Source organism: Symphalangus syndactylus, chromosome 23 (assembly GCF_028878055.3).
Source record: "Symphalangus syndactylus isolate Jambi chromosome 23, NHGRI_mSymSyn1-v2.1_pri, whole genome shotgun sequence".
Taxonomy (NCBI): domain Eukaryota; kingdom Metazoa; phylum Chordata; class Mammalia; order Primates; family Hylobatidae; genus Symphalangus; species Symphalangus syndactylus.
In genome coordinates this window covers 27,299,115-27,312,013 of record NC_072445.2, presented here as the reverse complement: position 1 = coordinate 27,312,013, position 12,899 = coordinate 27,299,115, and the positions used below count along the sequence as shown (strand labels likewise).

The 12,899-nt window shown below is 38.3% G+C and overlaps 1 protein-coding gene across 5 annotated transcripts in view; it reads right to left on the bottom strand.

Annotated features, from left to right (window-relative positions):
* MLIP (muscular LMNA interacting protein) overlaps positions 1-12,595 on the bottom strand; it is a 155,883-nt gene extending 143,288 nt beyond the window's left edge. For 4 of the 5 annotated variants that reach the window (XM_063632803.1, XM_063632804.1, XM_063632805.1 and 1 more), the window contains exons 1-2: positions 12,463-12,558; positions 1,556-1,711 (exon numbers count right to left, since the gene is read on the bottom strand). In XM_063632803.1, coding sequence (XP_063488873.1) covers positions 1,556-1,711; positions 12,463-12,558 — 252 coding nt within the window. Of the gene's footprint in view, positions 1-1,555; positions 1,712-12,462 lie in introns of all 5 variants that reach the window. The other variant, XM_055263585.2, reaches the window with a different exon arrangement.
* Positions 12,596-12,899: the final 304 nt, after the last annotated feature.

The following is a 12,899-nucleotide window of genomic DNA, read 5'->3' as shown; positions in this document are numbered from 1 at the left end:
TAAAACACAAATTGCCTCTGATTAAAATTTCTCTGCCCGTCTTTCCCTATTTACTCTGATATTGTTTTCATTGTATTTATCACTATATGGATTTTATTAAATACTTTTTTCATTTTTTTCATTGCCTGCCTTCCTGATAACAACTAAGCTATATGAATTGTCTTTATTCAGTTGGAATCCAATCACCAAGAGAATATAATATGTTCAGTAAACAACTGCTAAGAATATAAATGAATGAGGAATCACACTATTTTAATGTTGAACTGTCTAAGAGATAGGGTGAAAAATCTTTTAAAGATGTGGTTGTATATATATCATTGCAATCAGCAGATAAATATTATCATCTTAGGAAGTTCTGGAGGCTTGCAACCAAGGTTGGTTTATGTAGCTACAGTCTCACACCACTCATAAGGCCAAATTACAAAGGATCTCATTAACATTATGTAAATGAGTGCTGTAGGAAAGAAACTATCTAGAAGTGCCATATATAGTATTCACAGCCCTATTAGTCTTTGAGAGAAGATAGCAGCATTGAAAACCCCAGGATCATGGAAATATTACTACTTTCTAGATAAGATGTTTTCTTGTAGACAAGGTGAATCTGATTATTTTACCCCTTTCTAATTGTGTCAGGAATAACACAAAGTTGCCCCAATCTCATTTTATTTATAAGTAAGCAATGTTAAAACACATTTTAAAGAGAAAAACATTTTTACTCAAAATTTTGTTATTCTAACACAAGTTATTTTCAAGTTTTTTAAATTTGTTTAATTTCACTTCCCATCTTGGTCTCATTTTAGATAGGTACAATCAAGATATGAACACAGTATTATATCACCTAATATTGTAAGGTTAACATTTTCCATGGAATTATCTAATTACCATCAGTATAACTTTGCCAAAGTGATGTACTATTATATTCTTAATTTTTCTGATTGTTAGATATTAGGCTTTTTTTATTTTTCCCTAATTATTTTCCCACATAACATTTTTCTTCTTTTGTAATATTTCCTCGGGATACTTTTCAAAGAGTTAGATTATTGAAAGGTTATAAACAGTTTTATAACTATAGATAAAGTATTTCCACCAAAATTGTATAAATTTACAAAACCGGCAGCAAAGTGTAAGCATGCCAATGTTTCCACAACTTTCCCAACATCAGGTATTACATTTTTTAATGTTGCTAATTCATTACCTGTAAATAATAATATCTCACTGTTTTGTCTTATATTTTCTTTTGAGATAAATTTAAACATTTTTAAATTTTGTTTTTACTTTCTTAAGAAACATTTGAGACAAGGTGCCAGGAAGTAGAATTTGTCATGTCAATAGCAAACAATAGGATGTCAAACTGAAAAAAATTGAAGATAATGCATTAGAGAGAACATGCAATTTGATAACATTTATGCTTCTGTTGCATTATTATATTTTTAGTCAAACTTAGTGTCACAGTCACTTTAATTGAGGCACAGGAAATATCTACAAATTTCCAAGTCATCATTATCAAAAATTTAATATAATTGTTTGAAATAAAAAAGAATAAAAATAATCCTACCCTATTTACAGTTTCTGGACTCTTATCACTTGATTCTTCTGGAATTTTTACAAGGAATTTAGAGGTGTCAGCCAACTGAGTATGGGTTGGTAGTCTTCTGACAGTGGGGACAAATGTGAAGATCAGAGGTTTGGCTTCAGAACCACCAGCAGAGACCTATGAGACATGTAGTTAATTAGACTTTCAGCCTTGTCAAAGGTTTATCTTGACTTTATTCTTCACATGACATGCTATTTATCTCATTTATTTTGAAGAATTGCCTAATGTCCTGTGATCATGTATATGGCTGCCAAAGTAAACACCTATAAAAATAGTCATAATGAATCAGAACCTTTTTTATGATACTATTTACCGGAGAAAACAATACCACCCAGGGAAGATCCTGTTGTAGGGGATGGCACAAAACAGCAGGTTGGCAAGCTGATCAGCTGGAATCTCACAGAGCATTTCTGCCTCAGTGGGGTCATCACAAACTCATCATCTGTTCTGTTTCAAAACTGGCTTTCATCCATCTAACCCTGGGTTAGCAGGTTCAATTTATTAACTCATAATCAATAAGCATGCAAGAAAATTCCCACATTTATCGTTAACAAGAATGCCAAAATATAGATTTAAAGTTGAAAGTACGCCTATCAGAATACCCATGCTACTGTTAAAGATATACCTTCTCCTTCATTTATTCTTCATTTTTTCAAAAATAATTGTATGAAGTATTTGCTGTGTGACAGGTACTCAGGAGGTAGGAAAACAACGGTGAACAAGAAACAGTCAGTAGAATACTCACAAGCAGAAAAAAGATAAGCACAGACTACTAAGGGAACAGTGATGAAGGGTGCCTACCCAACCCATGAAACTTCAGAATAGGGAGCACCTGAAATTTAAGTCCAGGTGAAAAGGAGGCTAGGGAGATTCCAAGCTGAGGAACGGAGATGAGTGGAAGCATGGAAAGTAGCAGCAGTGGAGAGTGTATCAAGCTTGGACTTTGTTCCGTCAACGTTGTTGATTGAAAAATGACATAGTCCTATTAGAATTGTAGATAGATAAAATCTAGTTTCAAAAGTCACAAGCCAGGCCGGGCGCGGTGGCTCACGCTTGTAATCCCAGCACTTTGGGAGGCCGAGGCGGGGGGGATCACGAGGTCAGGAGATCGAGACCAGGTGAAACCCCGTCTCTACTAAAAAAAATACAAAAAATTAGCCGGGCGTGGTGGCGGGCGCCTGTAGTCCCAGCTACTCGGGGAGGCTGAGGCAGGAGAATGGCGTGAACCCGGGAGGCAGAGCTTGCAGTGAGCCAAGATCCTGCCACTGCACTCCACCCTGGGCGACAGAGCAAGACTCCATCTCAAAAAAAAAAAAAAAAAAAAAAGTCACAAGCCAGCCGGGCACGGTGGCTCACGCCTGTAATCCCAGCACTTTGGGAGGCCAAGGCGAGCGGATCACCTGAGATCAGGGGTTTGAAACCAGCCTGGCTAACATGGTGAAACCCCGCTCTCTATTAAAAATACAAAAAAAAATGAGCCGGGCGTGGTGGCGGGCGCCTGTAGTCCCAGCTACTCGGAGAGGCTGAGGCAGGAGAATGGCGTGAACCCGGGAGGCGGAGCTTGCAGTGAGCCGAGATTGCGCCACTGCACTCCAGCCTGGGTGACAGAGCGAGACTCCGTCTCAAAAAAAAAAAAAGAAGTCGCAAGCCTAGACACAAGAATAAAACGCCAAAAGCAGAGGTTGAGGACTAAATGGAAAGGGAGAAAGAGAAGACAGTACTGTAGATTTCTCTTTTAAGAAGTTTGCATGAGAAGTAAAAAGAAGTTGAGAGTAATTAGAGAGCAAATTAGAGTCAACAGGGTGCTTTTGTTTGTCTTATAATAAACTTGAACATATCTATATACCAGGGGATGGGTGAAAGTAGATAAGGAAAGGGGAGCAAAACCCTGAAGGAAGCAGGTGAAATAAGTTATAGCAACAACAAAAGGAACATGCTCTCCTTTAAGAGTGGAGAAAATAGTCTAAGAGCTCACAAACGTGGTAAAGTGGTGGAAATGGAAAGAGTGGGAAGGTGATGAGAACCACTTTTGTTGTAGATAAAACTGCATGTATTTATCATGTACAATATGATGTTTTGAAATATATAAACTTTTGGAATAGTTAAATCTGGTTAATTAACAAATACAGTTCTTCATGTAATTATCATTTTTTTGGTGAGAACACTTAACATCTATTATCTTTGCATTCTTCAAGAATACAATATATTGTCATTAACTATAGTCACCATGCTGTACAATAGATCTTGTGAACTTATTTCTTCTATCTAACTGTAATTATATATATTTTGACCAACATCTCCTCAAGTCCCCTCCCTCCTACCGACCCCAGCCTCTAGTAAGCACTATTTTACTCATTACTTCTATTAGATCAACTTTTTAAAATTCTACATATGAGTGAGAGTGTGCAGTATTTGTCTTTCTATAACTGGCTTATTCCACTTAACATAACATCCTCCATGTTCATCTGTGTTGTTGCAAATGACGGAATTCCATTCTTTTCATAGCTGAATAGTATTCCATTGTGTATATGTACTACATTTTCTCTATTGATAGAAACCTAGTTTAATTCTATATCTTAGTTACTGTGGATACTGCTGTAATAACATAAGAGTGCAGATATCTCTTCCATATACTTATTTTATTTCATTTGACTATATGCCCAGTAATGGGATTGCTAGGTCATATGGTAGTTGTATTTTTAATATTTTGACGAACTTCCATACCATTTCCACAATGAATGTACCAATGAACACTCTCACCAACTGTGTGTAAGGGTTCCCTTTTCTTACATTCTCACCAACACTTATGCTTTGTTTTTCTGATAATAGCCATTCTAACAGGAGGGAAGTAATATCTCACTGCTCTCATTGGCATTTTCCTGATGATTAGCAACAATGAGCATCTTTTTCGTTATGAGCATCATTTTCATTCATACCTATTAGCCATATACCTGTTGGCCATTTGTGTGTCTTTTTTTTTTTTTTTTTTTTTTTTGAGACGGAGTCTCGCTCTGTCGCCCAGGCTGGAGTGCAGTGGCGCAATCTCGGCTCACTGCAAGCTCCGCCTCCCGGGTTCACGCCATTCTCCTGCCTCAGCCCCTCGGAGTAGCTGGGACTACAGGCGCCCGCCACCACGCCCGGCTAATTTTTTTGTATTTTTAGTAGAGACGGGGTTTCACCGTGGTCTCGATCTCCTGACCTCGTGATCCGCCCGCCTCGGCCTCCCAAAGTGCTGGGATTACAAGCGTGAGCCACCGCGCCCGGCCATTTGTGTGTCTTCTTTTGAGAGATGTCTATTGAGATGTATTGCCCATTTTTTAATTGGATTGTTGTCTTGCTATTGAGTTGTTTGAGGTTTTTTTAATATTTTTTGGTTCCTAACCCTTTATCAGATGTATAATTTACAAATATTTTCTCCCACTCTGTAGGTTGTCCCCTCACTCTGTTGATTGTTTCTCTTGCTGTACAGAAGCTTTTTAGTTTGCTAAAATCCTATTTATCTATTTTTGCTTTTTTTGCCTATACTTTTGAAGTCATATCCAAAAAATTATTGCACAGACAAATGTCATAGAACTTTCCCGCTATGTTTTCTTCTAGCAGTTTCATAGTTTCTGGTCTTACATTTAAGTCTTTAAAACGTTTTGTATATGGTTAAGGACAGAGGTCCAGTTTCATTCTTCTGCATGTGGATATCCATTTTCCCAATACCACTTATTGAAGAGACTGACTTTTCCCCATTGGGTGTTCCTGGCACCTTTATCAATCATCAGTTGGCTGTAAGTGTGTGGATTTATTTCTGGACTCTCAGCTGGAAATCTCAGTTCCATTGGTCCTCGTGTTGGTTTTTATGCCAGCATCATGCTATTTTGGTTACTATAGCTTTGTAGTAGTATACTGTGAATTCAGGCAGTGTGATCCCTCCAGCTTTGTTCTTGTTGCTCAAATTGCTTTGGTTATTCAGGCTCTTGTGTAGTTCCATAAGAATTTTATGTTTCAACTCTGTGAAGAATGTCATTGGTATTTTGATAGGAGTTGCATTGAATCTGTAGATCACTTTGGGTGTTAGAGACATTTTAACAACACTTATTCTTCCAGTTCATGAACACAGTATATCGTTCCATTTATTTGTGCCTTTCTCAATTTATTTCATCAATGATTTTTGTTGTTGTTGTTGTTGTTGTTTTTGAGACAGAGTCTCACTCTGTCACCCAGGCTAGAGTGCAGTGGCACAATCTCGGCTCACTGCAAGCTCCACCTCCCGGGTTCATGTCATTCTCCTGCCTCAGCCTTCCGAGTAGCTGGGACTACAGGCGCCCGGCAACACTCCCAGCTAATTTTTTGTATTTTTAATAGATACGGGGTTTCACCGTGTTAGCCAGGATGGTGTCGATCTCCTGATCTCGTGATCTGCCCATCTCGGCCTCCCAAAGTGCTGAGATTACAGGCGTGAGCCACCGCACCCGGCCCTAAAATTTTTTATATATAAGATCCTGTCATCTGCAAACAAGGTCAGTTTAACTGCTTCCTTTCCAAATTGGATGCCTTTTATCTCTTTCTTTTGCCTAATTGTTCTGGCTAGGACTTCCAGTCCTATGAGGAATAGAAATAGTGAGAGTGGGCCAGGCATGGTGGCTCACGCCTGTAATCCCAGCACTTTGGGAGGCCAAGGTGGGTGGATCACGAGGTCAGGAGATTGAGACCATCCTGGCTAACACAGTGAAACCCCGTCTCTACTAAAAATACAAAAAATTAGCCAGGCGTGGTGGCGGGTGCCTGTAGTCCCAGCTACATGGGAGGCTGAGGCAGAAGAATGGCGTGAACCTGGGAGGCAGAGGTTGCAGTGAGCCTAGACTGGCCACTGTGCTCCAGCCTGGGTGACAGAGCCAGACTCCATCTCAAAAAAAAAAAAAAAAGACAGAAATAGAGTGGCATCCTTGTCTTTTTTCCAAATCTTATAGTAAAACCTTTCAGCTTTTCCCCATTCAATATGTTAGCTATGGATATGTCATATAGGGCCTTTATCATGTTGAGGTACATTCTGTCTATACCTAATTTGTTGAGAGTTTTTATCATGAAGGAATGTTAAATTTTGTCAATGCTTTTCTGCATCTATTGAAATAATCATACATTTTATGTTTTTAATTCAGTTAATGTGATGTATCAGATTTATGGATTTGCATATTTTGTTGAACCATCCTTGCCTCCCTGAGATAAATCCCACTTGATCTTGGTAAATAATCTTTTTAAAGTGCTCTTGAATTCAGTTTACTAGCACTTTGTTGAAATTTTTGCCTATATGTTCATCAGGAATATTGGCCTGTAGCTTTCTTTTCTTGTTGTGTTGTTGTCTGGTTTTGGCATCAGGGTAATGCTAGTCTCATAGAATGAGGTTGGAAGTATTCCTTCCTCCTTAATATTTTTGGAATAGTTAGGGGAGAATCGGTCTTAGTTCTTCTTTAAATGTTTGGTAGGATTCAGCAGTGAAGCCATCAGGTCTGGGCCTTACTTTGATGGGAGATATTTTATTGCTGATTCAACTTTCTTACTCATGACTGTGCTGTTCAGATTTTCTATTCTTCATAATTCATTCTCAGTAGGTTGTATGTGTCCAAGAGTTTATCCATTTCTGGAAGCTTATCCAATTTGTTGGTATATAATTATTTACAGTAGTGTTCTATGATACTTTGTATTTCTGTGGTATAAATTATAATGTCTCTCTTTTATTCTCTCATTCTATTTATTTGTCTAAAGATTTGTCAAATTTATCTTTCTAAAAACCAATTCTTTGTTTTACTGAGCAATCACTCTTGATATAATTAATTTTCATGATAAAATCAGTCCCTTCTTGTCAGAGTGACACTGCCCCGCCACCTCCATTCCCCTGTCAGAAGAAATATGACATGCCCTGGAAAGTCTCTCACTCCCTCTCCCTTCAATCCCTGCCATCTTTCTATGCCTTGAACTGCTCAGACCTTATGACCTTATGAGCATGCCTTTTAACCCAGTTCATGTCAGTGCCCATGAGAAACCCTAGGCTCTGTATCATCCCTCCATTCCTGTATGCTATGCACATTCCTAGTTTTGTTCCCATCTTGCACCCTGCTCCAACTCTCAAAACCTTTTCACTGTATGCCTTCTGGAATTCAGTGAGCAATTAAAAAAAATCTTACATATCTGTATCTTATTTTCAAAATACTCCCTTCACTTTCTAGTTATAACTAAAACATGGTTCTCTCTGAAGGACTCTATTTCAATGATAAATGTTTTCTCTCACACTCCTGCACCACTGGGCCTGGAAGTAAAATAGGTGTCCTCCTTGCTTATCTTTACTGCTTCCAGACTATTCTTCTCTCTTGTCTAAAAACTTCCAGCTTTGAATCTCATGTCATCAGTCTATACCCTTCACAATCTCTCTTAGTTGCAGTCATCTTCCCACACCCGTATTAAATGCTTCTTTCCTTAAAGATTCAGTTTCTGGTTCAATGCCACTCTTCTTAACCCAATGCTTTGTATAATACCCAGTATTATATCCCAATGGGTAATTTTTATAATATTGTATTTCCTTGACCTCTATTCTTCCTTGCCTCTCACATCCCTAGCCTAGCCCAATAGCTGCAAACCTTCCGTAATTTGTTTCTTCATTCTCTGACCATCACTTTTTATCTCTCCATACCATCCCCCTAGTAGTCCAACTCTAACATTTTTTAACTCCACCATGATTTAAATCTACCGATTCTTCCACCATTATTTTCCCACATTTGTCTTCTTAACCAGCTTCAAAAACCAAGTTGACCACAGTTACTCTTTTGGATACCCCTCAAATCCCTTGTCCTCCTTTATATCATCATCCTGTTTGAGTACATTACAGCCCTCACTAAATCTAACCCCCTACCTACACTATTTCTGCACCAGGAAGGTAAACATGCCTGGGGGAAACCACACAACCACACCTACTGGTCTCACTTCATATTTACCACTCTGAGCCTCAAGAAGGCTTTTCCATGCTGCCCAACAATCGTACTATACTTCCATAGCCCATTCACTCTTCCACTGGCCTAGAAAACTCTTTCACACTTTTTCCCCTTTCTTAAAACCTCTAACATCTCTCCCACATTCTCGCTTGGAGCTGATGACTTTGTTTCCTATTTCGTTAAGATAATGGAAGCAATCAGAAAAGAATTTTCAAGGCCCCCAACACCACATGTATTCACACATCTGCATCTCTGCCCTTTTTTATGGCCTTCAGTCCTACTACTATGCTCCTAGTAAAACCAACCCTCACTTTCATACTTTGCCGTCTACTTACTTTCATTTATTCAGTGAGGTCTTATTAAATGCCTACTAAATGCTAGGCACTATTCTAGGGGTTGGTGCCATAACAGTGAACAAAAATCCCTACGCTCACGGAGTTTATATCCTAGTGGAGGGAAACAGACAGTAGATAAATAAATACACAACATATGTAGTACTATTTTCATAAATGCTATGAAGACTTGTATAAGTCTATTGCAATAACCCATAGGAGAAAAACTGGTGAGTTGAATGCAGTTTGCTGCAGTAATAGTGGTAAGAAGTGTTAAGATTCTGGCTACATTTTAAAGAAAAAACTTAAAATTTGTTGAAAAAATGGAGGTGGAATATGAGAGATACACAAAAATCAAGATGGGTAGAAAAATTTTGAACTGAATAACTGCAAGAAATGAGATATTATTCACTGAAATGGGGAAGACAATAGTTGAAGCTGGTTTGAGAATAAAGGTCAAATTTTGTGTGCCCAATATACATCCAAGTGGAAATGTGAGTATGTGAGTCAAGTTTACAGGAAATTCTGTGCTGGGGATAAAATTGCTAGGGTTGTCAATCCATAGATGATATTTAAAACCAGGAGACTAGATGAGATCAATACAGATGTAAACACAAATAGAAAAATAAGAGGCTTAAGGCCAAACCCTACAGACTCTAACATTGAGTAATCCACCAGCTGAGGAAGAACTAGCCAAGGTGGCCTGGGAGTTTTAAGGAAGATTTTAAAAGGCTGAAACATCACTGACGGTAGTGGGAAAGAGGGCTTTCCTGAAACAAAATTTCTCACAGTCTACACTGAGGACCCAGTCCAAATATAAATCCAGGAACAGCGAGGCAATTTGCTTGGCTGTTTGATAGTCTCTCAAGGAATGCTTTGCTGGTTTTTGCAGGATGTGACAAGTGTAAGGAAATTAAGGGTACTGGTGAGAGTAGAGCAAACGATTGACCATGGAGTTCAGTTTGTACAGGTAAGGAGGAAGAACCCTCAAGTTGAAGGAACTAGAGATCTCTGTGCTCAGGAAACAGAGTTGATACAATGATGACTGTTTGAGACAATGGATGGGGTCATAATATGATATGAGAGTTTAATTTAATAATTAGAAGTATGATAATTCCAGATGATTCTAAATTCCAGGCTTTGGCATTAAGACTGAGTATATGAAAGGAAGGACACTGAGCTTGTGAAGATCAAGGAACTGTGAGACAAGAACGTTGACAGGGTTTTAAAAACTTTTACTTTTCAATATTCTTTTCATCTTTAAAGATATGTGTCGGCCGGGCGCAGTGGCTCACGCCTGTAATCCCAGCACTTTGGGAGGCCGAGGCGGGCGGATCACGAGGTCAGGAGATCGAGACCATCCTGGCTAACACGGTGAAACCCCATCTCTACTAAAAATACAAAAAATTAGCTGGGCGAGGTGGCGGGCACCTGTAGTCCCAGCTACGCGGGAGGCTGAGGCAGGAGAATGGCGTGAACCCAGGAGGCGGAGCCTGCAGTGAGCCGAGATCGCGCCACTGCACTCCATCCAGCCTGGGCGACAGAGTGAGACTCCGTCTCAAAAAAAAAAAAAAAAAGATATGTGTCATTATTTCCTCACTGTAGCCATGTCAAAATTCCTGGGTGACACCTTATCATCAAAAAGTAATAAATTAATGCTTTATTTTGTAGGAAGGAACACTAGATCCCCTGTGAGATTTAAGGAGCCCACCTGTCTATCAACAATACATAATACAACAGCCTTTCTAGACGTATTATCTTCTAGGGCAGTTTCATCACATGACTAATCTCATCGATATCATGATAGAAAGGAGAGTGATTTTGGCAAGGAAATTACTGAAGTAGTTCAAATAATCCATCCCATAATTTCATTTGAGTAGGAAATAAAGATAATCCTTTAGGAGTAAAGAGGTGAAATTGCAACTTTGTCCCCAGGTTCAGTAACTAGGCCTTCCCTTATCTTGCTGTGTCATGACTATAGGTCTATCTTATGTTCCATCCAAATAAAATTCAAATAATAATACATGAAAGGCTTCATTATAAGCACCCCATGGTTACAAAATACATATAACCATTATAAGCAGTAAGTAGCTTTACCTTCTAAAGCATATATAATGATGAAAATTTACTTCTTCAAACACCTTGCACAATTTGTATAATTCAATGCTACTTAAGTATGTAAGATACAAATACAGCTCCACAACTGGTATGTCACATGCTATGAACTTTTTAAAAGTTGACAGCTATAACTTTCAGTGAATAAAGTAGAAACAAAGTATGAATGAAAACTGATGCTTCAATGAATAAGGTATGCTTTTACAACAGTACTGTCTAAAAAATTTCTAAACATAACCACATGCTGACAATAAAGGCAACTGAAAAGAAGAAAACCTATTTCTTTCCAATTTATTGTTATATCTTCCTAAAGAAACATCCATATCCTACATAAAATTTCCTCACCAGTGTAGGGAAACAATTTTTTTTATTTTAGTTGAACCAATACGTGATGTTATTCCAGAAAACACAGAAACAGGAAATCTAATAAAACTAAAGACTTATTCATCTTCCTTGGTTACTGTTGGAGAATAACAAGATCAGAGATAAATTCCTGTCCACATACATATCTTCAGAAGAATAATCACAGAAAGGGCAATCATTTGGTATTTGCTTTTAAGCTAACAGTATAATATTAGCTCTTTTCACCGCCTTTACCTAGCATCCTTAACTTACCAAGGATCTAATACTCATTTGCAAGGAATTTCAGTTGGAAAAGAATTTGAAATTACGCTAACTATGCAATGCAACATTCAGATAAAGAGCCAGTAGAGTATTTAATCCCTTGTTTAGGAGAGAACAAAAAAAATTTGCTGTTTACTGCATACTGTGGCTAAGTTCCAATGTAGCCTAAGAATGAATTGCTATGGTGATGAAAAATCATTTTCCACACAAAGCAGCAACATATGCATGTTAACAGCATTGCACTTGTTAATTGCCAATTAACACTTTCAGTTGTCAATGTTATTTAAATATCTTAGTTTCTATCCTTGGGAAACTATTTAGGTCATAGAAATATGAGATAAAAGGATTAAAATCTTTTTCTAAATACACTTTGAAACGCTCAAAATCTCTAAGAACGTCATCTTCTCTCCAGATAGTCTAATAATTTGAGAAACTGTTTTCCCGCATGCCATGCAGGCTAACAGCTCCTTTGCTCAGTTTTGGGCTGTAATGCCTTCCTTTCTTATATTTCCCTAAAAGTTCTCTTCCTTCAGATGTTGACACCCACACTCACAGATGGCCTCTAGCCTCCTGTTAAGGCATTACAGGGTATCTTAGCATTATCACTGTGCCAAGGGCAATCCTGAGCATTTTCTTTGCCCAATGAGCAGTTTTGTCTTTATCAGCTCGCCCTTTTCTCTAAGTGAAGATAGCATTTCATTTCAATATACATACAAATTTATCTTCACTGGGCAAGCTCTCCCTCACATCCTTGCAGCAAATACCACCAGCACCGTACACTGCTTTTAAAAGTTACTGAAAGCATTAAGCAAAGACTTCCTTTTACCTGGGGTGTGGTCTGAATGCTCCCTGATAAGATGCACGAGGTCATTTGGAAGTAATTGTTCCCGCAGTCACTCAGAAGCCCCTGTTCTGAAAGCATTGATTCATCACATAAGGGAGCGAGCAAACCAATGACTGAGGTGGGAAGGGAGCCTCATACTAAAACAACACACACACACTCACGCAGAAAGAAGAAATTCTAAAAAGAGGTAAAGCAGAATCATTCCTAAATTGAGGAATTGTGTCAGCTCCGAAGAGTAGATTTCTGTTTTGACAATTTTTAGATTTGGAACATCATGAGAGGTCATACTAACTGCTGAAATGGAATCAGTAGAAGTGAAAAAAAAAAAAGAAAAAAAGCCACTGATATGTGTTTGCCCTCTTTTCTTTTCATGCATGTATTCCAATTATATATTCTGTGAAAAGAAGAGAAAAGCCAGA